This window comes from Marmota monax, unplaced genomic scaffold (assembly GCF_021218885.2).
Source record: "Marmota monax isolate L192 unplaced genomic scaffold, Marmota_monax_Labrador192_F-V1.1 WCK01_AAM20220418_F8-fsc00205, whole genome shotgun sequence".
NCBI lineage: Eukaryota > Metazoa > Chordata > Mammalia > Rodentia > Sciuridae > Marmota > Marmota monax.
Genome location: NW_026692417.1, coordinates 656,001 through 683,305, shown reverse-complemented (window position 1 = coordinate 683,305; position 27,305 = coordinate 656,001). Strand labels below are relative to the sequence as shown.

General features: G+C 41.9%; 1 protein-coding gene and 1 pseudogene across 3 annotated transcripts; both read right to left on the bottom strand.

Annotated features, from left to right (window-relative positions):
• Window positions 1–700: 700 nt before the first annotated feature.
• Window positions 701–27,305, bottom strand: LOC124091590 (keratin-associated protein 4-12-like). 3 transcript variants are annotated; one of them, XM_046442667.2, is made up of 3 exons: window positions 26,783–27,305; window positions 25,600–25,606; window positions 22,456–23,378 (listed from the first exon to the last, which is right to left on the bottom strand). In XM_046442667.2, exons 1-3 carry the CDS (start codon window positions 27,264–27,266, stop codon window positions 23,072–23,074), a joined length of 798 nt encoding a protein of 265 aa, XP_046298623.1. In that variant the 5' UTR covers window positions 27,267–27,305; the 3' UTR covers window positions 22,456–23,071. The 3 variants fall into 3 exon arrangements, with proteins under 3 accessions (XP_046298624.1, XP_058434715.1, XP_046298623.1); XM_046442668.2 differs by lacking the exons at window positions 25,600–25,606; window positions 26,783–27,305 and adding an exon at window positions 701–1,453 and having other exon boundaries at window positions 23,212–23,482; XM_058578732.1 differs by lacking the exons at window positions 22,456–23,378; window positions 25,600–25,606; window positions 26,783–27,305 and adding an exon at window positions 701–1,545.
• On the bottom strand, window positions 19,757–20,588 carry LOC124091675 (large ribosomal subunit protein bL19m-like; annotated as a pseudogene).

The following is a 27,305-nucleotide window of genomic DNA, read 5'->3' as shown; positions in this document are numbered from 1 at the left end:
TTCTGGACCAGGGATGTAGCTCGGTGGTACAGGGCTTTCTGTCATGCATCAGTCCTGAATTCAATCCCAGCACCACACCCAGTTTATCACACAGTAACCCAAGACTTGACCCTGACACAATGGTAACCATCCCTACAGTATGAAAAAGTGTTGAAATGCACCAACATGGAGATTAGGCATGTGGGTGTCTTAGTTGGGATGCCCGTTAGAGTAACCCAAGATACAGGGGTTTGACAGCAAGCAGTTTGGGAAAGGATCCTAGGAAGCTCTGTAGGAAACTTGGGAAATGAGCCAGGGCAGTGAGGGAAGCTAGTGGAAGGTTCCATAATGAGCAGAACACCACTGGAGGCAGCTGAGATCCCATCCCATGGAGCTCCTGTGGAGGACTGGAAGGAGTCGCCCCAGGGGAATTGAGCTAGAGAGCATTTATTCACCAACACCTTTCCCTGGATTAGCTCTGCTCCTGTGGGCTTTGAATTGCCTTCTCAGAGAAAGTCCTCAGGCAGGGAGTATGCATTAGATGCTGACTAATACACCTTCCTGTGTTAGAAAGAGTGGTGCTCACAGAAGAGGTGGAGCACCTCAAGTCATCTGCTATGGGCTTTTTGTTCTTTAGAGATGAACTACCAAAAAAACTGTCAGGGGACAACAATTGAAGAAGGAAAAATAAGGAGACACGATGCCATTGAATTTGTATGACTGAAAAATTTGGATTTATTCAAGGTAGAAAATATGACAGAGAGCAAATACTTCCATGGGAATGATCTGATAATTGACAGACTCTAGGGAAAATTCAAAGTTATGTTCAGTTGGGGGGGGGAGGTTAGTAACCTGTTAGGACAGAAGGCAGCATATGTGGAAACCAAAATCCTCGTTGGAACACAGGTTTTACCATCGGCCTTTCATGACTGGCCTCAGATGTGGATCACATAGAGAATATTGGTTGATGAAGAACAGGAGAGGACAGGTCAGAGCATTCAGCAGCAAGAACCACTGGAGCAGGTGGGGCGGCAGCAGGTGGTCTGGCAGCAAGTAGGGCGACAGCAGCTGGACACACAGCAGCTGGGGCGACAGCAGGTGGTCTGGCAGCAGGTGGGGCGACAGCAGCTAGAGCCACAGCCACTGGAACCACAGCAGGGGCGGCAGCAGGTGGTCCTGCAGCAGGTAGTCTGGAGGCAGGTGGGGCGACAACAGCTGGAGCCACAGCCACTGGAACCACCACAGCCACTGGAACTACCACAGCAAGGGCGGCAGCAGCTGGACCCACAGCAGCTGGGGCGGCAGCAGGTGGTCCTACAGCAGGTGGTCTGGAGGCAGGTGGGGCGACAGCAGCAGGAGCCACAGCCACTGGAACCACCACAACAGGGGCGGCAGCTGCTAGAGCCACAGCAGCTGGGGCGGCAGCAGGTGGTCTGGCAGCAGCTGGGCTGGCAGCAGGTCTCCTGGCAGAGGCCTTCTCCACAGCCCTGATCAGAGCAGACGGAGCCAGAACAGGAGTTGACCATGGTGTCAGAGGGTGGAGGTTCTGGATGTGTTTGCAGGAGGATGAGTTATGAGTTTTGGAGTCTTCTTGGTACCTGTCCTCTTTTATACCCAGCTGAGGAATTTCTATAATTATGAAAAGACAATTTCCTTGTTTTTGTTTACATGACAGAAATGCACTTAATAAATCATATTTTTGTAGTAAAGTCTCCCAAAGTATAATGATAATTATTTCCTATTTCTCAAGTTCCCTAATGTTCTCCCATGAATCACCTCTTCTCTTTCCTCCCCTGGGTGTGGCATCACGTGGCTCAGACTCTGGGTATCATGTTACATAGGTGGGTCTCTAGTCTGCTTCTCATATTGAGGTCATTTGGGGAGAGCTTCTGATAGGGCTGGGCTCTCTAGTGGATAAATGCAAGATTCGGTCAGACGGAATGCTGGGATGAATAAAGGAAGTAGAAGCTCCACTTGTTTGGTGTAAGACATGAGGAAGCTCACTATCCATGTGGTGTTTTAGGTGGTCAGTGAACTAATGAAATTCCAGGACATTCTAAGCTGTATTTGTTCTCATCACCCAGAGATGCATCTTGAAGCAGTTAACAGTGACTCAGTGTTTTAAGGACTAAGGAGTCATCTGGGAGTGATCTAGGTCTATCGTCAGAATTGTCCTCCAGGCTGAGGTAGGGTAATTTAGATAGTAATTCTTAATCTACTTTTTGGAATATAAAAATATGTCATCCTTATTCTTTATTGACATGTTATTAAGTATTTTCATATGTTCTGAGTTAAAAATTCTAGCAATTTGGTAGTATCACTTCTTAATATCTTCTAATTCTAATAATTATTTACACAAAAGTCTCATATGAAAATGGTGCAACGTAAGGATTCTTTTTTAGTGTCACAAGCATTCAGAGCAATATGTATCTATCTATCTATAGTTTTATATATATATATATATATATATATATATATATATATATATATATTATGAAAAGAACAAATTACCTTGAGGATATTCCCTTTGCCTGGAAAGGGGGAAACTTGTGAACACAACATTCTCTTAGTTGTCTGTAATTGGAGAGTCTGAGTACTGTTTCCTTCCATATCTTCTTTGGCTCCACAAAAACAAAGTTCTTTCTTTGTTGTGCTTTTTTTGTGTTTTATATATTTCATGAGTTCTATGATTTGATTTTCTATCACAAACGCATTTGTCTATTGGCTCCCCATACAATACAAAGTCCATTAAGGCAGGGACTCTGCTTTAATCCTCTTTGCATGACAAGACCTGATGTAGAATGTGTTTTCCGTAAAGGAGATATATGCATAATAAATGACCTGATAAGTCCTTTAAGGGCCACATATTGACCTCTGAGAACACATATCATGCAAGTAGGTGGAGAGAAAGGGGATTTCAAAGAAGAACCATACAATTGAAACTGGACTTAACTCTGGCTTTGTGATTGATGAAGGTGATGTACTGCTGGGTCTGTTTTGAGAAATGAGAGGTAAGTTGAGATTAATAGAAGAGAGGTGGCTTTGAGTTATGGAAGTAATGTTGGGGAGCTCTGCAAAGCCCTTAGGTAGGAACGTAAGGTACTCTTTATGCCTGTGCCATTTTGAACAATTGTTTTGATCTACCTTTACAAATTCCAAAACATTCTTGGATTTCTGAGGAGAGATATTGTTTAAAAGGTTAAAGCGAGACAGGGTTAGAGGTGGACACTCAGCCTCAAGTAAAGGCAATTGACATAATGAAGATAAGTTGTTATCTTTGTTATGAAAGAATAAATTTATTTATTATAAAATAATAATAAAATAACGTCAAAGAAAGATTTGGCAGAGACTTGGAAAAAATGGAAGAAAGTGGCATAAGGAGGTGTGTGAGCTTTACATCATTATAACAAAGTACCTAAAATAATCAACTTATAAAGATAAAAATTTTTTTGGTTCATACTTTTGGGGGCTCTAATCTGTCATCAGTTGGCGGTTGCTTTTGTGCCTGTGGCGGGGCAGTTCTTTGTGGCAGGAGCACATGGAGGAGCAAACACTACTCACCCCACGGCCAGAAAGCAAGAGAGAAAGAAGAAAGGGTTGGGGTCCCATAGTTCCCTTTAGGAACAGCCACTGATTATGAAAGGACCTCCCAATAGGCCCCATGTCTCAAAGATCCCACCACCTCCCAATAACAGCACCACAGGGACCAAGCCTTTAACATCTAAGCCTTTGGAGGGAGGGCATTCACCATTCAACCTATGTAGCAAGAGGGCTCTTGGTAAGATATCCCAGTTTAGCTCTTTGTTTATATATTTTATGACTTTCTATGAATATGATTTATAGTCCCTACCTCCTAAAAGCCAATAATATAAAAAATTTAAAAGATGAATCAGAAAGGGGAAGTTGTACCTAAAAAGGAAGGATCTAAAAAAAGGCTACTTAGAGACAAAGAAGAAATATTTACATCAAAAGATGAGGGTGGGGTATTTGCACAGTGTTCTCCCAGGAGCCCGAGCCAAATGCAAATATGGTGAGTGATAGAAACCCTGTCCTTTCCCTTCCTTCTGCAGGCTCTGAGTGTGGTAGGCAGGGCACTTTTCTGGGTACAGGAACCACAATGTAACAAGCACACACTTTGCAAGAATCCCTCTTCGAGGTGAGGATCTGAGGCCCAGGGAAGATAAAAACCAGTAAGTAGGGGAGCAGTGACTTGTTCCCTGCCACCCCAGCACTGGGTCCAATTTTCCAGTCACTACAATTATACTGCCTTTCTGCAAAATCAGATGTGAAGGAAATTTTCTTTACCCGCATGTTGCATCTGATGCAGTTAGATTGTATGATTTCTGGGGTTTGTGTCATATTATGTAAGTTAAAAGACTTACATAAACAATGTCTCATAATATCTTTTAATTTCAAGGTTTGATGCTTTGTATTTTTAAATATTTTCTCCATTAGGAACGTACACAGGTATAAGATATGAGGCTTAAATAGCTTGCAATTGGGTCTGACCATAACCCCAAACCATTTATTAAACAATACATCTTTTCCCTAATGGTTGCAAATGCTACCTTTCCATACACTAAGTTCCCGTATGTATTTTGGTGTGTTTCTGGAGTGATACATACAGAGATCCTTGCCATGAGCGTGTAACTTGCATCTGACTGGACTGGTACAGTGGTTTTGCTGGGCTTGCGCTCCCCTGTAAAGTTCCTATACATTAGGTCAACCTAAGCCACCAGGGGTCTGCCTTGTTTGTTCACAGAGATTCCATCAGTAACCTCCAGGAACTATCTTTCTTATATCCTGGCCAGACACGAACATTAGATAGGAGTTTAGGGGAATTAAGACTCCCACTTCAGCTGTTTCCCACACTAAAGCACCTCTCATTGCCCTTCTGTAATTCTGCATTGCTCAGTATTTAGTACTAGACAGACTCAAGCCAATTCCAAAAGTACACGGCCAAATAAAACCGAGTGAAGGGATGACTTCATCAAAGTTTTATTCAGTTAAAAATCCACCCCCACTATACATTTAAATAGAGTTCATGTGGACATAAAATAATCACTCCAGTCACTTTTCCATTCATAACTTTATCTGTACCTTGATTTTTTTCTACCCTTACCTCTCTACCATCACTTTAACTCTCTCTGAAAGCAATTACTGTACTTAAATACCTGTGTGAACTGATAAAAGATATGTTGCATGCCACACTCTTCACCCAAATCATGGTATAAGGTTTCTGGTCTGCTCCTTGTTATTATAAACTCTCCTTATTATTACTGAGCTTTCCCTTAACTGTATTGACACCTTTGCAAATAGATTCAGTGTTCCTTCTCATTCCTGCTCTTGTAAAAAACAGGGAATTATAAGCCTCATATACTTTGATACTGAAAAGAACACATAAAACCTCTATTCTTTGATTTAGCTCAAGCTAATAATAATGCATCATGTTAACACCAGAGTTTGCATTCTGTAATTAGATGTTGTCAAAGAAAAACATAAGGAAGGATAAAAGATTTATTAATTCTGGTAAATGGGAAGACAGGTCTGTCCTCTGTAGAACAATTTAGATCAAGTGGAAAGGGTGGAGCTGAAAATGTCTTTCATATTCAAATAATGTAACACCCAACCTATGTTAATGTGAAACCCAGCTTCTATTTGTTTTGTCTTTTGACATCTTAAGTTTTATTATTATTATTATTTTAATTTTAGAAATAATAATCCACTCTTGGTTGATTATACTTGTTACTTGGAAATATGACTATGCTAATATATATAATGTATGGAAAACTAAAGTATTGTATTTAAAATGTTTTTATCATATTTTGCATTATGAAACCAAAACTTATAAACCCCTGCCGCAGTCTGGCTGGGCACAAATCACGAGCCACTGAAGCAGGAACAAACTTTATTTTTAAACTGCAGGAAAACACTTCACACAGCTCCCAGGGAATCCTCCCGAATGCACGAGGCTTGTCCAGGAACCCCCAGCCGGAAATATCTCTCCCGGAAATCCCTCCTCCTGCACTTCCCCAACCAATGGGAACTCTCGGGGAATCCCCGGAAATCCCCACGAGAACTCCAAAATAGTGCGAGAACTCAAAAGTTGCGGCAGAGGCGGATAGTAATGCCTCGCCTGTCAATCAATACTGTTGGCAAAATGTCAGGGGCCATACAGACTCGGCCGTGGCTCTCAGCATCTCCCCCTTTTTGTTTAATTAAACAATAAGCAATGTGGCTTAGGGACCGTGCCTGTTAGGCAGTCCAATTCAACATGTGGTCCTTACCCGTCATCAGATGAACTGACCTCTAGGCGTCAGCCTCCTGTCTTAGGTTGGTACCACTGCAATTGGATCATACCCATCACTGACTACCGGTCCAGCATACAGCCATACTTGTGGATAGGCCTTTGCACCAGTGGGGGGGTGAGGTTCTTTGCCTCACCTCTGTTGGCCCCCAAATTTTAGACCATCACTAGTAGAAGGGAGGAGGATGCAAAATGCCATGACACTAAGCCAATTGAGGGCTCCTTTGAAAAATTGTACCACCGGTGACACCATCAGCAAAAATACTCCAGCACTACCACAATTCGCTATACCAACAGATAGTTCACAATACATACAAGTGATACATAGTCCAGGCAAGGTCTGCAAGCAATTCAAAGCAGAGGAATCTGTCAATATGTCCCTTTCCTCCCAAAGTAAATCGACTCCTTAATTGAGCATTACTTGTGGAGTTATTATTCATTGATGCATCAGTTTTTACAGTTTGTTGTGATAACTATCGAAGAAGCTGTAGTTTGGTTTTATCTTTGTCTTCACCGGCACTGGGATGAAGATAGGAATTCTGGCAATGATGGCTAAAGAAAAAATTATGTAACATTCCAACAGGCACTAAGAAAACAATTTTTTGAACAATTTACATTATCTTTAAGAGAATTATTAAATATAATGAAAAGGAAAGGTGAAAGTAAACAAACAGATCTGTTAACCTCCTTATTTGTTCACATATTAAAACAATTTTCAACAGCTCTTTATCCAATCTAAATTAAACCATTAAAATCACGTGAATAAAAAAATTCGGATCCATTTATTCATGAGCGCTCCTCATATATGATATATGGACATACGCACATACAGACATACAACACAAAACAGAAGTGTGCACACATAACATACAACACTTAAGATAATAGTAAATGCCTTGTAGCTTTACCTAGGTGAAATCTCCATTGCAATGCTTAAAAACTCCACAGTCAAAAAATAAAACTGATCAGAAAAACATTAACCTAGGTCTGTATGAGCTCAAAAATAAAATAGAAATTTATGATGTGGGAAAAGGCAAATAATAAAATAAATATTGAAAAAAGCATCCTGGTTAATCACTGTCGTAGATGTAAGAATAGCCAAACTGGAGTTCTGGATATCAGCTGTTATGGATTTGAGTCAAATCATCTTCCTTTTGGCCTGTAGAAATTGTTTTAGTTAATCTCTCTGGAATCCAAATCGGCTGCTGTTCTCCCTGTGGAAAAACACAAACAGAACCCCAACTCCAGACAATCACTGGATCAGGACCTTTCCATTGTCCTGTTAGAATATCCTTCCAAAGTACCTTAGGCTTATGTACATTTTTTGGACACATATGCCTTTCCACAGCACTAAGCCCTGAGGAATCCAAATTTAAAAAGTTTAGAGTAAAAAGGGTTATTTTAAGTTTATCTTTGGGTGACATATACCCCTTTCCAATTCCCTCTTTTTGCTTTAGTAAGTACATTTTAATAGTTTGATGAGCTCTTTCAACTATGCCTTGTCCCTGTGGATTGTATGGAATTCCTGTTATATGAGTAATGCCAAATGATGAGCAAAATTGTTTAAAAGAGGTAGAAGTATAACCAGGACTATTATCTGTTTTTAACTGTTTTGGAACGCCCACAGTGGCAAAATTTTGTAAGCAATGAGCTATAACATCTTTAGTTTTTTCTCCGGAATGAAGGGAGCCCATCAAAAATCCGGAAGAAGTATCAACTGTAACATGCAAATATTTTAATTTTCCAAATTGTGGCAAGTGTGTGACGTCCATCTGCCAAATATGGTTAGGTATCAGTCCTCTAGGATTGACTCCAAGATTAACTTGTGGTAAAAAGGTCACACAATTTTGACATTGTTTTATTATTTGTCTAGCTTGTTCCTTAGTTATTTTAAAATGCTTTTGTAAAGTATTAGCATTGACATGGAACCTATTATGAAAATGTGTAGCTTCTTCTAGTGTAGAGAAAATATGTATGTCATGTGTAGTTTTATCTGCTAAATTGTTGCCCAAACTAAGGGCTCCAGGCAATCCTGTATGTGCTCTGATATGTCCTATAAAGAATGGATCTTTTCTGTCCCAGATTAGACTTTGTATAGCAGAAAACAAAGAGAAAACAGTAGAGGAAGGGGAAATCCTGCCAGCATCTTCAAGGGATACTATAGCATTAACTACATACTGATTATCAGAGAATAAATTAAATACAGAATCTTTAAACATCACAAAAGCTTGTAAAACTGCATTAAGCTCTACCTTTTGAGCTGATTGTTTGGGTACTAAAAATGTAAAAGATTGATCAGGGGTAACTACTGCTGCTGTACCATTATTTGACCCATCAGTGAATACATTTGGAGCATTCATGATAGGGGTTTTTCTTGTCATTTTTGGAAAAACTACAGGATGTGAAGACCAAAAAGACAACAAAGGATTAGATGGTAAGTGATTATCAAATGAAACATTAGATTTACACATGATTATTGCCCAAGTATTTAACTCATTAGCTAACTCATCAATTTGATCCATAGTATATGGAGTAATAATTTTATTGGGAGACATTCCAAACACTCCCTTTGCTGCTTTTATTCCTTTGAGTATTAATTGTCCTACAGCCTCAGGATACCTAGTAAGAATAGTGTTAGGAGAATAAGATAAATGTATCCACAATAATGGACCTTCTTGCCAAAATACTCCTGTAGGAATATTTTTTGTTGGTATTACAATAAATAATAAAGGCAAAGTTATATCAATTCTATCCAAATGCATATTTTCCATGTAGGTTTCAATAATTTTTAATGCCTTTCTTGCTTCAGGCGTTAACATTCGGGGTGAATTTGGATCTGATGGACCTTTTAGGATATCAAATAAAGGTCCCAACTCTCCTGTTGGTATGCCTAGATAAGGCCTTATCCAATTTATGTCTCCTAATAACTTTTGAAAGTCGTTAAGTGATTTGAGTTGATCTACTCGTATTTGAATTTTTGGTGGACGGACCATGGTTGAGGATAATAGAACTCCTAAATAATTAATTGGAACACTTATAGGAGCTTACACTGAGCACGGAGCGGCCGAGTTCCGGCTCCCGGAACTTCCCTGGACCGGGGCTAGGAGCCCGCGGAAACTGCGTCTCGGTCCGGGTCCTGCTGAGGGCCGGTCAGGACTCACCCGTTGCTTGGGTTGCCAGCAAGGGGAACGAAATGCTGCCATTCGCATAGGATACCAACATGGCAGAGATCTGATGTCAGCAGAAAGCAGTGGAGGAGAGACCTTCATCAATACCAGCGGTGACATAAGCAGTTGGTCTCCTGGTAAGGGGGGTGAGGCTCAGTCACCCGAGTCTCCTCAATTTGTCCTCGAGCCAGAGGGGAGGAGCCGGGCCGCCGCCAGCCCCTGGAGCAGGCCCAGCGGCTCGCCAGCATGGTGACCGCGTGACCCCAATTGGAGAGGGGGCGGAGCGGAGCCGCCACCCACACCCGCCAGGTGGGCAGACCCACGACCCAGTAGTACATGGGCGTGGTAGGAGGGGCAGGGCAGAGCCGCCCTTCGCGCTTGCAAGGTAAACAGACCTGTGACAGCCTGGCGGGTCAGGCCCAATGGCCTGCCAGTGTGGTACACACGTCACCCCAACTGGAGTAGGGGCAGAGCAGATCCTTCTCCCACGCCCGGATCAGGCCCTGCCGGTGTGGTGGTCACGTGACCCCAATTGGAGTGGGGGCAGAGCGGAACCGCCACCCGTGCCCGCAGGGTGAGCAGACCAGTGATCAACCTGCAGATCAGGCCCAGGGGTCCGCAGTCGTGGTAGGAGGGGCAGGGCAGATCCGCCGCCCGTGCCTTCAAGGTAGGCAGACCTAAAACAGACCGGCAGATCAGGCCCAGGATCCTGCTGGCGTGGTACAAACACCACCCTAATTGGAGTAGAGACAGAGCATAGTCGCCTCCCTTGCCAGGAACAGGCCCAGCATCCTGCAGGCGGGGTAGTCACGACACCCCAATTGGAGTAGGGGCAGAGCAGAGCCTCCACCCGTGCCCGAAAGGTGGGCACATCTGCGACCGACCAGCGGGACAGGCCCAGTGGCCTGCCGGTACGACAGACACGTCACCCCATTTGGAGTAGGGGCAGAGTAGAGCTGCCGCCCGCGCCTGCAGGGTAGGCAAACCTGCAACCGACCGGCGGATCAGGCCCGGTGGCCTGCCGGCGTGGTACACTCATCACCCCAATTGGAGTAGCGGCAGAACAGAGCCACCGCCAGCTCCCAGAACAGGCCCAGTGACCTGCTGGCGTGGTAGCCACGACACCCCAATTGGAATAAGGAGAGAGCAGAGCCGCCGCCCGCACCTGCAGGAAAGATACACAAGCAGTATGAAAAGACAAGGAAAGAAAGGACCACAAGCAATGCAGGTCAACGCAACTTTAGAAGAGGTAACAGCTGCAGCAGATGGAATGTCAGATAAAGAATTCAGGATATACATGCTTCAGATGATCTGGAGTATCAAGGAAGACATTAGACAGCAAAATCAGACAATGAAAGATCAGTTCGACAACGAATTACGCAAACAAATCCAGGAAGCAAAGGATCAACTATACAGGGAGATAGAGGTTATAAAAAACAAGCAATCAGAAATCCTAGAAATGCAGGAAGCAATAAACCAACTTAAAAACTCAATGGAGAATACTACCAGCAGAGTAGAACAATTAGAAGATAGAACATCAGACAATGAAGACAAAGTATTTCAACTGGAAAAGAACATAGACAGCTCAGCAAGACTGTTAAGAAACCATGAACAGAACATCCAAGAAATATGGGATAACATTAAGAGACCAAACTTAAGAGTCATTGGGATACAGGAAGGTACAGAGCTTCAAACCAAAGGAATGAGCAGTCTATTCAATGAAATAATACAAGAAAACTTCCCAGACTTGAAGAATGAGACAGAATCCCAAATCCTAGAAGCCTACAGGACGCCGAATGTGCAAAATCATAAGAGATCCACACCTAGACACATTATAATGACGATGCCCAACATACAGAATAAGGAGAGAATTTTAAAAGCTACAAGAGAAAGGAAGCAGATTACATTTAGGGGTAAGCCAATCAGGATAACAGCTGATCTTTCAACACAGACTCTGAAAGCTAGAAGATCCTGGAATAACATATTTCAAACACTGAAAGAAAATGGATTCCAACCAAGAATTGCGTATCCAGCGAAATTAAGCTTCAGGATGGAGGATGAAATTAAAACCTTCCACGATAAACAAAAGTTTAAAGAATTCGCAGCTAGAAAACCATCTCTTCAAAACATCCTCGCCAAAACATTACAGGAAGAGGAAATGGAAAATAACAATGAAAACCAACAGTGGGAGATAGGACAGTAAAGGGGGGGGGGAAATAATCAAAGAGGAAAACAAACCATGTTTAGTAACAGAAATAAACAAATATGGCTGGAAGAACAACCCATATCTCAATAATAACCCTAAATGTTAATGGCTTAAACTCACCAATTAAGAGACACAGGCTAGTAGAATGGATCACAAAACAAGACCCAACAATATGCTGCCTACAGGAGACGCATTTGATAGGAAAAGACATACATAGGCTGAAGGTGAAAGGTTGGGAAAAATCATATCACCAATATGGACTTCGGAAACAAGCAGGAGTGTCCATACTCATATCAAATAAAATAGATTTCAAGCCAAAGTTAATCAAAAGAGATAAAGAGGGACACTACATACTGCTTAAGGGAACCATACACCAACAAGACATAACAATCATAAATATTTATGCCCCAAACAATGGTGCAGCTATGTTCGTCAAACAAACTCTTCTCAAGTTCAAGAGTCTAATAGACCACCACACCATAATCATGGGAGACTTCAACACACCTCTCTCGCCACTGGACAGATCTTCCAAACAAAAGTTGAATAAGGAAACTATAGAACTCAATAACACAGTTAACAACCTAGACTTAATTGACATATATAGAGTATACCACCCAACATCAAGCAGTTACACTTTTTTCTCAGCAGCACATGGATCCTTCTCAAAAATAGATCATATATTATGTCACAGGGCAACTCTTAGACAATATAAAGGAGTAGAGATAATACCATGCATCTTATCTGATCATAATGGAATGAAACTGAAAATCAATGATAAAAGAAGGACGGAAAAAGCATACATCAATTGGAGAATGAACAATAGGTTACTGAATGATCAATGGGTTATAGAAGACATCAAGGAGGAAATTAAAAAATTCTTAGAGATAAATGAAACACAGACACAACATATTGGAATCTATGGGACACATTGAAAGCGGTTCTAAGAGAAAAATTCATTGCTTGGAGTTCATTCCTTAAAAAAAGAAAAAACCAACAAATAAATGATCTCATACTTCATCTCAAAATCCTTGAAAAAGAAGAGCAAAACAACAGCAAAAGAAGTAGAAGGCAAGAAATAATTAAAATCAGAGCTGAAATTAATGAAATCGAAACAAAAGAAACAATTGAAAAAATTGACAAAACTAAAAGTTGGTTCTTTGAAAAAATAAACAAAATTGACAGACCCTTAGCGATGCTAGCAAAGAGAAGAAGAGAGAGAACTCAAATTACTAGCATACGGGATGAAAAAGGCAATATCACAACAGACACTTCAGAAATACAGAAGATAATCAAAAACTATTTTGAATCCTTATACTCCAATAAATTAGAAGATAGTGAAGGCATAGATAAATTTCTTAAGTCATATGATCTGCCCAGATTGAGTCAGGAGGATATAGACAACCTAAACAGACCAATATCAATTGAGGAAATAGAAGAAACCATAAAAAGACTACCAACTAAGAAAAGCCCAGGTCCGGATGGGTATACAGCAGAGTTTTACAAAACCTTTAAAGAAGAACTAATACCAATACTTTTCAAGCTACTTCAGGAAATAGAAAAGGAGGGAGAACTTCCAAATTCATTCTATGAGGCCAACATCACCCTGATACCTAAACCAGACAAAGACACTTCAAAGAAAGAAAACTACAGACCAATATCTCTAATGAACCTAGATGCAAAAATCCTCAATAAAATTCTGGCTAATCGGATACAAAAACATATCAAAAAAATTGTACACCATGATCAAGTAGGATTCATCCCTGGGATGCAAGGCTGGTTCAATATACGGAAATCAATAAATGTTATTCACCACATCAATAGACTTAAATATAAGAACCATATGATCATCTTGATAGATGCGGAAAAAGCATTCGACAAAGTACAGCATCCCTTTATGTTCAAAACTCTAGAAAAACTAGGGATAACAGGAACATACCTCAATATTGTAAAAGCAATCTATGCTAAGCCTCAGGCTAGCATCATTCTGAATGGAGAAAAACTGAAGGCATTCCCTCTAAAATCTGGAACAAGACAGGGATGCCCTCTCTCTCCACTTCTCTTCAACATAGTTCTCGAAACACTGGCCAGAGCAATTAGACAGACGAAAGAAATTAAAGGCATCAAAATAGGAAAAGAAGAACTTAAATTATCACTATTTGCAGATGATATGATTCTATACCTAGCAGACCCAAAAGGCTCTACAAAGAAACTATTAGAGCTAATAAATGAATTCAGCAAAGTGGCAGGATTTAAAATCAACACGCATAAATCAAAGGCATTCCTGTATATCAGCGACAAATCCTCTGAAATGGAAATGAGGACAACCACTCCATTCACAATATCTTCAAAAAAAATAAAATACTTGGGAATCAACCTAACAAAAGAGGTGAAAGACTTATACAATGAAAACTACAGAACCCTAAAGAGAGAAATAGAAGAAGATCTTAGAAGATGGAAAAATATACCCTGTTCATGGATAGGCAGAACTAACATCATCAAAATGGCGATATTACCAAAAGTTCTCTATAGGTTTAATGCAATGCTAATCAAAATCCCAACGGCATTTCTTGTAGAAATAGAGAAAGCAATCATGAAATTCATATGGAAAAATAAAAGACCCAGAATAGCAAAAACAATGCTAAGCAAGAAGTGTGAATCAGGCGGTATAGCGATACCAGACTTCAAACTATACTACAGAGCAATAGTAACAAAAACAGCATGGTACTGGTACCAAAACAGGCGGGTGGACCAATGGTACAGAATAGAGGACACAGAAACCAATCCACAAAACTACAACTATCTTATATTTGATAAAGGGGCTAAAAGCATGCAATGGAGGAAGGATAGCATCTTCAACAAATGGTGCTGGGAAAACTGGAAATCCATATGCAACAAAATGAAACTGAATCCCTTTCTCTCGCCATGCACAAAAGTGAATTCAAAATGGATCAAGGAGCTTGATATCAAATCAGAGACGCGCCGTCTGATAGAAGAAAAAGTTGGCTACGATCTACATACGGTGGGGTCGGGCTCCAAATTCCTCAATAGGACACCCATAGCACAAAAGTTAATAACTAGAATCAACAAATGGGACTTACTCAAACTAAAAAGTTTTTTCTCAGCAAAAGAAACAATAAGGGAGGTAAATAGGGAGCCTACACCCTGGGAACAAATCTTTACTCCTCACACTTCAGATAGAGCCCTAATATCCAGAGTATACAAAGAACTCAAAAAATTAGACAATAAGAGAACAAACAACCCAATCAACAAATGGGCCAAGGACCTGAACAGACACTTCTCAGAGGAGGACATACAGTCAATCAACAAGTACATGAAAAAATGCTCAACATCTCTAGCTGTCAGAGAAATGCAAATCAAAACCACCCTAAGATACCATCTCACTCCAGTAAGATTGGCAGCCATTAGGAAGTCAAACAACAAGTGCTGGCGAGGATGTGGGGAAAAGGGTACACTTGTACATTGCTGGTGGGACTGCACATTGGTGCAGCCAATTTGGAAAGCAGTATGGAGATTTCTTGGAAAGCTGGGAATGGAGACCCCATTTGACCCAGCTATGCCCATTCTTGGTCTATTCCCTAAAGACCTAAAAAGAGCATGCTACAGGGACACTGCTACATCGATGTTCATAGCAGCACAGTTCACAATAGCAAGACTGTGGAACCAACCTAGATGCCCTTCAATAGATGAATGGATAAAAAAAATGTGGCATTTATACACAATGGAGTATTACTCTGCATTAAAAAATGACAAAATCATAGAATTTACAGGGAAATGGATGGCATTAGAGCAGATTATGCTAAGTGAAGCTAGCCAATCCCTAAAAAACAAATGCCAAATGTCTTCTTTGATATAAGGAAAGTAACTAAGAACAGAGTAGGGATGAAGAGCAGGAGAAGAAGATTAACATTTTACAGGGATGAGAGGTGGGAGGGAAAGGGAGAGAGAAGGGAAATTGCACGGTAATGGAAGGAGACCCTCAGGGTTATACAGTGGAGGGGGTAGAGAGAGAGGAGGCGAGGGGAGGGGAGAGGTGGGGAGGGGGGAGGGTGGAGGATGGGAAAGGCAGCGGAGCACAACAGACACTAGTATGGCAATTTGTAAATCAATGGATGTGTAACTGATGTGATTCTGCAATCTGTGTATGGGGTGAAGGTGGGAGTTAATAACCCACTTGAATCAAAGTGTGGAATATGATATGTCAAGAAATTTGTAATGTTTTGAACAACCCACAATAAAAAATTAAAAAAAATAATAATTAATTGGAAAATTTAATTGTACTTTATCTATTGCTATCTCTAGATTATAATTTTTTAATAAATTTGTAAGTGTGGCATAACATTCTAGCAATGTGTTTTTATCTTTGTGTGCTAACAATACATCATCCATATAGTGAAATATTTGTAGTTTAGGATTTTGATTTCTAAGTGGCTGGATTGCTTTGTTAACATAAATTTGACACATAGTTGGGCTGTTAGCCATCCCTTGAGGGAGTACTTTCCATTCATATCTCTGATCAGGACCTTCATGATTCAGTGCAGGGATAGTAAATGCAAAATGTGGACTATCCTCAGGATGAGTTGGAATTGAAAAAAAACAATCTTTAATATCTATAGCTAAAACGTACCAGGTTTTTGGCAAAGCAGACAATTGAGGAATCCCCAATTGAGCAGGTCCCATTATAACCATCTCATTATTAATGGCTCTTAAATCTTGCAATAATCTCCATTTACCAGACTTCTTTTCAATGACAAAAATGGGAGTATTGTAAGGATATACGGAAGGTTGTATATGTCCCTCCGCTAATTGTTGTTTGACCAGGTCATGGGCTGCTTGTATCTTTTCTTTAGTCAGGGGCCACTGAGGAACCCATACTGGTCTTTCTGATTTCCAAGTAATTTTTATTGCCTCAGTGACCCCTTCTGAAAACCCAGTCCATGTCTATTTATTCCCTGATCTATTTGAATTGGTGCTGCTATGCCTTGTTCTCCTAATCCTTTTTCTTTCCTGAAACCTTGTCTAGCCCTAATAGTGGGCGCATTTGGATTGATGTTATTTGTTAATGTCAAACCTAATTGATCTAGGACATCTCGTCCCCATAAATTTATAGGAAGATGATCCAATACATATGGCTGTATAGTTCCTTCATATCCTTCAGGATCCTTCCAATCTAATACCATTGCACTTCTATGGGGATTAGTTGCCACTCCTAGGCCTCGAAGCGTTTGAGTGGCTTGTTGTAACGGCCAATGTTTTGGCCATTCTTGACGAGATATGATGCTAAGGTCTGCACCTGTATCCAGTAGTCCATTAAATTCATGTCCTTGAATATTTAGTTTTAGCATGGGGCGAGAATCTAAATTTAAAGACAGCATAGCCCAATCTACACCTGTGGAGCCTAATCGCCTGGAACCTCTTTCTATAGTACAACTGGAAAATTTATCATGTAGGCTGGGTATTATTAATAACTGTGCTATTCTATCTCCTGGTGAAATTACTGATATACCCTTTGGAGAACTAGCTATAATTTTTATTTCACCTTCATAATCGGGATCAATTACCCCGGGACTTATCATAAGTCCTTTTAGCGTAGAAGAACTGCGTCCTAACAATAAGCCTACTGTTCCTTGGGGAAGAGGTCCTTTTACTCCTGTGGGAATGATTTGAACTCCCATCTCTGGAGTTAGTACTGCTCTGGCGGAGGTGCAGATGTCCAACCCTGCGCTCCCTCTGGTTCGTCTGATGAGAGATCTGATGGATAATGTGTCCTGGGCACTACCCTGATGGTGTTGCTGGGTTCCTCCATGGTGTTTCTGGGTTCCTCCAGTGCCCCGTACATTTGTGGTCGTGGGCCCCGGAGCATTGGGACCTCCTGTCCATTTTTTGGCAATGGAGCTCGATGCCTTTCTCCACGATATCGTGGGTAAACACTTGGTCCTTGTCTGTTTTTTGATAACGGAATACCCTCTATGGTGGTTTGAGAACGGCATTCATTAGCCCAATGTTTCCCTCTACGGCATTGTGGGCAAATACCCGGTATTCTATTCGTTTGATATCTAGCTTTGTTAAACCCTCCTCCTATGGGGCAACTCCTTTTAAAATGTCCTGTTTGATCACAATTATAGCATGTTTTTGGCCTGGCATCTAAAGCCTGTTGTACTGCTGCTAAGACTTGCCCTTGTTCATTAATGTCTCTACATAATTTAATATATGTGTTTAAATCTTCATGTCTCCATGGTCTAATGACCTCTCTGCAACAACGATTTGCTTGGTCATAAGCCAGTTGTTTTATAAATGGCATTGCTGTTCTGTATCCCCAAAAATTCTAGAAGCTGCTTGAATAAGCCTATCTACAAATTCAGCGTAAGGTTCATTAGTTCCTTGTATTACCTTAGATAATTGACCTTGTAAACCTCCATGCCCCTGTAAAGTTTTCCATGCCCTAACCGCATCTACAGCAATTTGTGCGTATATGCCAGGATCATATTCTATTTGTTGCCGTTGACCCTCATAAGGTCCTTTTCCTAACAACATATCTAGATTTCTTTGAGGGTAACCGGCTGCTGCATTTCGCCTAGCTGTCTCCCTGCAAAATTCCTCATTGGCAACCTTCCATAACAAATATTGTCCTCCATTTAGCACAGATTTACACATACTAGCCCAATCTGCTGGCCTCATGTCCAAGTTGGTAATGGATTCGACCATGCTTACAGTGAACGGTGCTTGAGGACCATAGGTTGTTACAGCCTCCTTTAACTGCTTCACTGTTTTGAAATCTAAAGCACGGTGAATTCGCTGCCATCCTGCCTGTTCAAGTACAGGGCATGCTAATCTTTGAGGTCCTGTATCAGGATCCCATCTATCAACTATGGGGTTTGAGGGCCACTCAGCTATCTCCATAGGGGGTGCTGTTGGTTGAATTACGCCCTCTGGTGATAGAACGGTGTTAGTAGCAGCCTCCTGTTGTAGCTTTTTCCCTAATAGCTGTTTCTCCTCTAAGCTTTCTTCCTTTAAATTTTCTTCCTCTGTCTGACTAGCTTGAGAGACCTTCTCTTTTGCTTGATCTAAAATGTCTTTCTCCATGGTCTGAACCTCTAACAATTTACTTAACACTCTTTCAGTTTGTTTTTTACTAATTTCTAATCTGTTATAAAGATAACGCAACCCAATAAGATAACACAAAACAAAACCGAAACAGAATGAAACAAAAACGGAACAAAAAATCGTTGTATCAATTTTCCTATTTTCTTGACATGTGCATTTGTGGTCTATTTCTATCTCTTCCTCAGGGGCGAACAACTTCAAACCTTGAGCCAACCATTTTTCCCAATCTGCCTGAGAAAATTCTAGGGATAGGCAGCTTGAAACAAACACAAAACAAATCAAAACAAGAACACATTGTTTTTTAAAATGGTCACCCATTCTCTCGCCTTCCCTTAGGGGCAAGCAATTTCACTTACCCCGAAGCTTCAGACGTTCCCCCGTACGGGCCACCAAATGCCGCAGTCTGGCTGGGCACAAATCACGAGCCACTGAAGCAGGAACAAACTTTATTTTTAAACTGCAGGAAAACACTTCACACAGCTCCCGGGGAATCCTCCCGAACGCCACGAGGCTTGTCCAGGAACCCCCAGCCGGAAATATCTCTCCCGGAAATCCCTCCTCCTGCACTTCCCCAACCAATGGGAACTCTCGGGGAATCCCCGGAAATCCCCACGAGAACTCCAAAATAGTGCGAGAACTCAAAAGTTGCGGCAGAGGCGGATAGTAATGCCTCGCCTGTCAATCAATACTGTTGGCAAAATGCCAGGGGCCATACAGACTCGGCCGTGGCTCTCAGCAAACCCCTTTATTTGTATAAACATGATATTATTGTACATCTTGTGACACATTTTCCCAGCTAAGAAAGATCATTCTTACCTAAGTTTTGATGATGAGAAAACTGAGTCTCAAAGAGAAATATCCTGCCCATGTTCTCTTTTTATTGTTGTTGTTGGTGGTGTGCAAATTTTATTTTTAAAGTGCTATTAAATAATGAATTGCTGAGTTCATTTAAGGACTTTTTTCTTATTAATGGGATTAAACTGGCTTAAAAAAGTCCTTTAAGAACCAATGCATCCTGGGTGAGTGGTCAAATGCATTCTCAGAACTGGGATGTTTTGATGTTTCAATTTCATCCCATTTTGCAGCTTCAGGTTTTGAAGTATCAAATTCCCGTATCATATCAAACTCAAACAGTGGCTGACTGCACTTCTGACTTTCTTTCATTTGTTCTTTAGTTAAGAAAAGATCAAATATAATTCCTTTAATATGCAAATCTTGGCATTTCCAGTTTTTAGACCAGGACTTACAAGGCCTCATTTTTACTTTTAGCTCATTAACAGAACCTCTTGATGAGGCTCTGATATCACCGGCTTCATCTTCAAATCTAAGTGCAGTTTTCAAGAAGGGCATCTCGTCAGTACCTTAAGCTACCATCCAGGCATTTCTCTAAGTTGACCACTTGGATCTTGTAGATTTGAGGGTTATACAGTTCAAAAAAATTTTTTCAACAGCATGTCCTTCAATATTATCCCTCAGGATAAAAGCAACACCAAGTCCTTTTACTGATGTCTGAATGCAAATCCCCAGAAACTGGCTGGTGATTCCATGGGCACTTGGGCTGGTTGTAGTAAAACGTAAAACTATGCTTCCAACATAGAACTGGAATGTGGAGCAAGCTCTTCTTCATTGTTACATATTTTTTCTCTCTATTGGAAATTTCAGGATTTGTTTTGGTCCATGGAGGAATGAATTCCAACTCAAGAATGCCAGGAGACAGGGGCAAGCACAGGGAGCAGGACCCTGGCGGCTCTGACGCTCTGACCCAGGTCAATTGCAGCCCCACAACCCCTGCAATGCAGGCTGCCATGTTGGCTTCCCAGGTTCTCTGAGCAAAGACCAAGAAGGTGAGGGGAACCCCAAACGAGAGAGTGAAATGATCACAAAGATATAGAAACCTCAATTACTAAAGAAGGTGAAATGAGGAAGGAATTTCAGTCAGGAAATTCTAAAATTTTGAGCATCTATTAATAAAATTTTTAATGTTTATGGGGAAGTTGCCATGAAATCCATAAATTTCCAGAAGTTTTGATTTAGAAGGTACATTTTGTGTTCTGAAGAGACATTTATATTTAGAAAGGAAGGGAGGGCAGGAGGGAAGGCACTGGAAATTTATTTATACAACTAATCATGGAGCATACTGGAAGAAATAATTCAGTCAGGTGAAACATAGGCGCCTTCATGACGTTCAACAAATCGAATTTTAAGGGACATTGTTATGGTTTAGGTTAGGTATCCCTTAAAAGCTCATGTGTGAGACAAGTCAAGAAAGTTTAGCAGTGGGATGATTGGGTTATGAGAGTTCTCACCTAATCAGGGCCTTAATGCTGGCTTGTCACTCCAGGCAGGTAGGGTGTGGCTGGGGGAGGTGGGTGACTGAGGTTGTGACTTGGGGGTTTATATTTTGTTTTGGTGAGGGGAGTGCGCTCTCTCTCTCTCTCTCTCTCTCTCTCTCTCTCTCCTCTCCCTGTGGCCATGTCCTGAGCTGTTTCCCCTTCTGCCAGGATGTTCTGCCTCTCTCATGCACAGAGCAATGGAGTTGGCTGTCTAAGGACTGAGACCTATGAGACTGTGACACATAAAATTCTCCTCCTCTAAATTGTTCTTGTCAAATCTTTTGTTCACAGCAAGAGAAAAGCTGTCTAAAACAGACCTTTGAAAGATATACCAAAGCTTAATTTTAAGTTATAAAGGACAGTAAAACTGTTTTATACATTTTTCTACCATTCTGTCGAAGAGAACACTATGCGAAGATATTGTTCTGGTCCAGAGTAATATCTCAGTAACAATAAAAATCACTTTGAGAACCTATATTATGTGACAGGCTTGTGTTAACTGTGTTATGTGAATTAGGTCCTTCAAACAATGTAATGTGTTATTCATAATTCCCAGAGAAATAAATAAATCTTGAGGCCTAAAAAGGTTGCTAAGTTCTCCAATGCCAGATTCCTCAAAAAACTAGGAATGGAACCACAATTTGACCCAGCTATCCCACTCCTTGGTACATATCCAAAGATTTTAAATCAGCATAGTACAAGTGATGCAGCCACATCAATGTTTACAGCAGCTCAATTCACAATAGCCAAGATGTGGAACAAACCTAGGTGACCTTCAACAGATGAACGGATAAAGAAAATCTTTGTGACATTTGCCAGTAAATGAATGGATCTGGAGATGATTACACTAAGTGAAATAAGCCAGTTCCCAAAAGGTAAAGGTCAAATGTTTTCTCTGATATGTGGAAGCTAACCCACAATAAGAGGGTGGGCAACAGAAGTTCAATAGATCAGATAAAGGGGAGTGAAAGGAAAAGGAAAGACAGTGGAATGAATATGGCATAACTTTCCTACGTAGCTACATGAATACACTACAGTGAACCCCACCATCATGTACATCCACAAGAATAAGGTCCTATTTAGAAGAAAGTGTATTCCATGCTTGTATAATTATATCAAAATGGATTCTATGTCATGTATAACTAAAAATAAACTGATAAAAATAATTTCTCCCATGTTGTAATAAGAAGCATTTAGTGCAGTCCTGATTCCAACATAGGTGGTGAATCAAGAACCCCTGCTCTTAAACATGCTCTCCTGCACTTGGAGAAAGATGGGCCTTGGGGTGAAGTGTCACATAAACACACAGGCACAATCAAATCATTAACAAACTGTCGCGACCCCTTGCCCGCAAGGAAGACGCAACTCCGGAATCTTCTTTCAACAGTTTATTCAGGCCCTTGATATTTCTTCTTCTCTCTCTCGGATGCCCCTCCCAGCCTTAATAAAGCATCCCAAGCCCCAATGCAAAGCTGCCGCGTGGAGCTTTCTCACAGGGTGGTGTACAGGGTGGTGAAAAATCATGTGCCAACTCTCCCAGATAAGGAGTTGTTTGTCACAGACCACAGCGGAGCCAGCGTCATCTTGTAATGGCGACCATAATCTGCAGAAAAGGCAGAAGCGGCTCACCACAACAAACCAGGAGATTTCAATATTAGGAAGTGGCTGTTTATTGAGAATACACAGAAACAACACTATGTGAGATCATCACAATTAGTGTACACTTAAGTGGAAGGCATTGCTTGTCTAAAAATAGATGCAATTGGGGCTTGGGTTAAAGTCTTTTACAAAAGGTGTTTACATCTGTTATTTCTTGAAGGATCTGAATGCAACTCTGAATGCCCTGTCTGAGGAAGTGTTGACAGGCAAGAGTCTTATTTTCCCCGTAAGTGGCTGGCCATGTATTTTATGTGTCTAATGAAGGCATCCACCATGTGATAGGCTTTCCAGAAAGAGATCAGCAGTCAGGGATGGCACAGCACATGGGGCGGGGGCAGGTGGAGATGACACAGGTGGGCCGATAGCAAGTGGTGTGGCAGGAGACATTGCCACAGACTGGACGCAGGCGGCAGCAGGTCTGGCAGCAGCAGGAGTCACAGGAGGGGCGGCAGCAGCTGGAGATGCAGCAGCAGGGGCGGCAGCAGCTGGAGCCACAGCAGCTGGACCCACCAGAGCAAGAGGGGCGGCAGCAGCTGGACACACAGCAGGGCCTGCAGCAGCTGGGGCGGCAGCAGGTGGTCCTGCAGCAGGTGGTCTGGCAGCACCTGGGCTGGCAGCAGCCATAGCCCTGGCCAGAGCAGCAGGAGCCACAAGAGGAGTTGCACATGGTGTCAGAGACTGGAGGTTCTGGGTGGGTTTCCAGGAGGGTGAAGTTCTGGAGTTTAGAAGTTCTCTCCTGCCACTGCCTCTTATATACTGCCCGCTTTCCTGTTGTTGATGTAGTTTCCTTGTTTTTTATTTCCTGAATAGCTAAGTAATTATCTGATTACATAATGATGTTTGTCTATTTAATGGCTTAATTTGTTAGGAACACAATTTTCTGTCGGGTAGTAACAAATTCTACCCATCTGTTTTTCCTTTTGACCCCACTTGTTGACATCTTCCAGACCACAGTCTCTTCAACTCCCCCACCGAGGGCTGGCACCTGCCGCTGTGTGGCTGGAATGACACTCTTCACTCTCTCCTCCTGAATCCCTTGTCACCATGGGAGTTGGTCAGTCACACTTTCAGTTGTGCATTTCTTCCACGGATGGAGAGGAAGCCCATCAGCTTCATATGTCATCTGCTGGGACCAGAGGTAAAGGCCCTCTAGGTGGGTCACTGTTCAGCAATGAGGAAGGGAACTGCTCCAGGTAGGTGTGATGCTGGTGACCTCTGCACCACTGGAATGGGTTTCTCTGGATGTTTCAGACTTCAGATCATGCTCTACAGCCTTCAATGCTGACAGGCAATTTCTCTGTGTGGTTAGTGTCACAGTTTCTTAAATTCCTGCTTTGAGGTCTTATATGTCTACATGTCTCTCCAGCTGCTCTCTTAAATTCTGGAACACACAGCCTCATTTTTATTTCTCCATTAATTTTCATTTCTTCAGTGGAAGAAAGTCTTTTGAATATTCATCTCTTCAGAACTTACTTCCAGAGCAACTTCTTACTTCTGAGAAACCCATGACACAAGTTTTTTGAATCAAACTAGAATATTAGTGAATTTTGGCAAATTTCACCTTATTGTATTATAATTTCACGTATCCTCTATTGAGTGGTAGTTTAACTTACACATGTATCAAAATGATCCAGAGGGCATGTGAAATACAGATTACAGGGCTAACTCCCAGAATTTCTGATTGTTGGGAGGAGGCTCAGGCCCTGCTTTTTAGCAAGTGCCCAAATGCTGTTAATACTAAAGACCCGCTGGGCACTGTGGTGCACACCTAAAATCCCAGTGACTCTGGAGGCGGAGGCAAGAGGATTGAGAGTTCAAAGCCGGCCTTATGAACTTAGCGAGGCACTCTTAACAACTCAGCGAGACCCTGTCTCTAAATAAAATGCAAGAAAGGGCTGGAGATGTGGTTCAGTGGTTAAGCACCCTTGGGGTCAATCCCGGGTACCAAAACAAACAAACAAACAAAAAAACCTGAAGATTCAAGGTCCAGGCTTAGACTACAGCTCACACTGTCCATTAAAGCTTTGCAATAAACCACCTAGATCAAGTTCCTGCCTTGTTTCTAAAATAAATTGGTTGAATAGATCATCTGTGAGGCACATATTGGTGTTAGAAATATGATTTAGAGTCTCCTCCCATAGAATTCAGTGTACGGGGAGGACCACACACACACATAATTGTAATAGTGTATGGTGAAGTAACATCAAAGAGCTCATGACAGTGTTATTTCATGAAAATAGTTTTGCTTAGAGCAAATTAGCTAACATGCAATTTGGTAAACATATTCCAAAATTAACATTTCTTGTCATTTTTAATGTTGTATGATTAAATAAAATTTACATACAGTGAAGTATACAACTTCTGAGTGTACTGCTGTTCTTGCTGTTTGTTTTTTTGTGGTACTGGGGATAGAATGCAGGACCAGGTGTCTGAGAGGCAAGTGCTCTGTCACTGAGCTACATTTCCAACTCCTAATGTGAACTATTTGGTTTTGATAAATGAATGCATCTGTGTAACTTTCCCACTGATCAAGATGGAGAACATTTTACATGACTCTAGAAGTCTCCCAAATGTCACTTTAGTAAGATCCACCAAAATAGAGGCAGGCCAGTGTTGTAATACTTTTTCTTCATGATTTAGTTTTGTTCTAGAATTGAAATAAATTATACGGAGGATCATTTCTTTTCTGTCTTTAGATTGGCATATGTCTGGGAGAGTTTCTGTGTTGGTGGATAACTCACCAGTTCATTCAAGCAATACCAATGAACACCAAGATTTCATTTTAATGATTCCTATCAAATTAGATCATACGGTCATCAACTGAACTGATTACCTAGGACTTACGGAGTTCCCAGAAATCAGGAATCTCTCAATACAAAGAGTAGGAAAGTCCAAGGAATACAGAGACAAATTTTTCATCCTACAATGACATCTTTAAATTAATTAGGACAATTTAAAGAGAAAACCCCTTGTGACATTTTTATCACATGAACATTCCTAGCAAACACTTGATTTACTTGTTCTTATTTTATGATTTATGTTTGCAAACCTAGAAAACAGGAAACGAAACAGTCAGGTGCCAAGGCCAGATTGCATGAAAAAATGTTTTGAAGACCACCGATGCTGAGATTAGGAACATGAGTGTCTTAGACTGGGTGCCCCCTGGAAAAGCCCATCATACAGAGGATTGAGAGCAAGTAGTTTACTTGGTAGATAAGGCCAGGAAACACTGTAGGGAATTTGGGAATTGATCCTGGCCAGTGAGAGAAGGCTGTAGAGAGTAACACAGGAGCAGAACACTCCTGGGAGCAGCTAAGGTCCAGTCCCACTGAGGACCTTTGGAGGACTGCAAGGACTCACTCAAGGGAAATTCAGTAGAGTATCTGTGCACCAACTCCCACTCACTGGGTGAATTCTGTTCCTAGAAGTTCTTAACCCTTCTGCCCAGAGCTTGCTCTGCATCCAAAGTTCTTAGGCAAGAGATACAGGTTTTGGTCTTGAAAGCATGTCTCTGCATCAGGAATGCTCACAGAACAGAGATTGAGCACCTCAAATTATTTGCTCTGGTCCCATTCCTTACAGATGAATTACAGAAAAATAGACAGTAAGAATGATAATTGAAGAGGAAAAATAAGGAGACACGATGCCCTTATTTTTGTATGGCTGCAAAATTCAGATTTATTTAAGATGCAAGAATATCTTCAGATAAGAAAACATGGCAGAGGACAAACATTTCCAGAGGGATGACATGGTAGTTGACAGGTTTTAGAGAAAATTCAAACTTGTGTTCAGTTGAGAGAGAGACAGTAACCTGTAGGGAAGAGGGGAGTAGTTTGCAGATCCAAATCGGTCTCGGCTGGGACTTGACCTCTCATGACTGGGCTCTCGCAGATAGACTACGTCAAGAATATTGGCTGAAGTAGGCAGGAGAGTGCAGGTTAGAGCACTCAGCAGCAAGATCCACTAGAGCAGGCGGGAGAGCGACAGGAGGGTTAGCAACAGTAGGGGCGGCAGCAGGTGGACACACAGCAGCTGGGGCGGCAGCAGGTGGTCTGGCAGCAAGTGGGACGACAACAGCAAGTGGGACGACAGCAGCAAGTGGGACGACAGCAGCAAGAGCCACAGCCACTGGAACCACAGCAGCTGGAGCCACCACAGCAGGGGCTACAGCAACTTGAGCCACAGCAGCTGGGGCTGCAGCAGGTTGTCCTGCAGCAGGTGGTCTGGAGGCAGGTGGGGTGGCAGCAGCTGGAGCCACAGCCACTGCACCCACCACAGCAGGACCCATAGCAGCTGGGGCGGCAGCAGGTGGTCCTGCAGCAGATGGGGCGGCAGCAGCAGGAGCCACAGCCACTGCTGCCCCCACCACAGCAGGAGCTGCAGCAGCTGGGGCGGCAGCAGGTGGTCCTGCAGCAGGTGGTCTGGCAGCACCTGGGCTGGCAGCAGTCACAGCCCTGGCCAGAGCAGCAGGAGCCACAAGAGGAGTTGCACATGGTGTCAGAGACTGGAGGTTCTGGGGGTGTTTCCAGGAA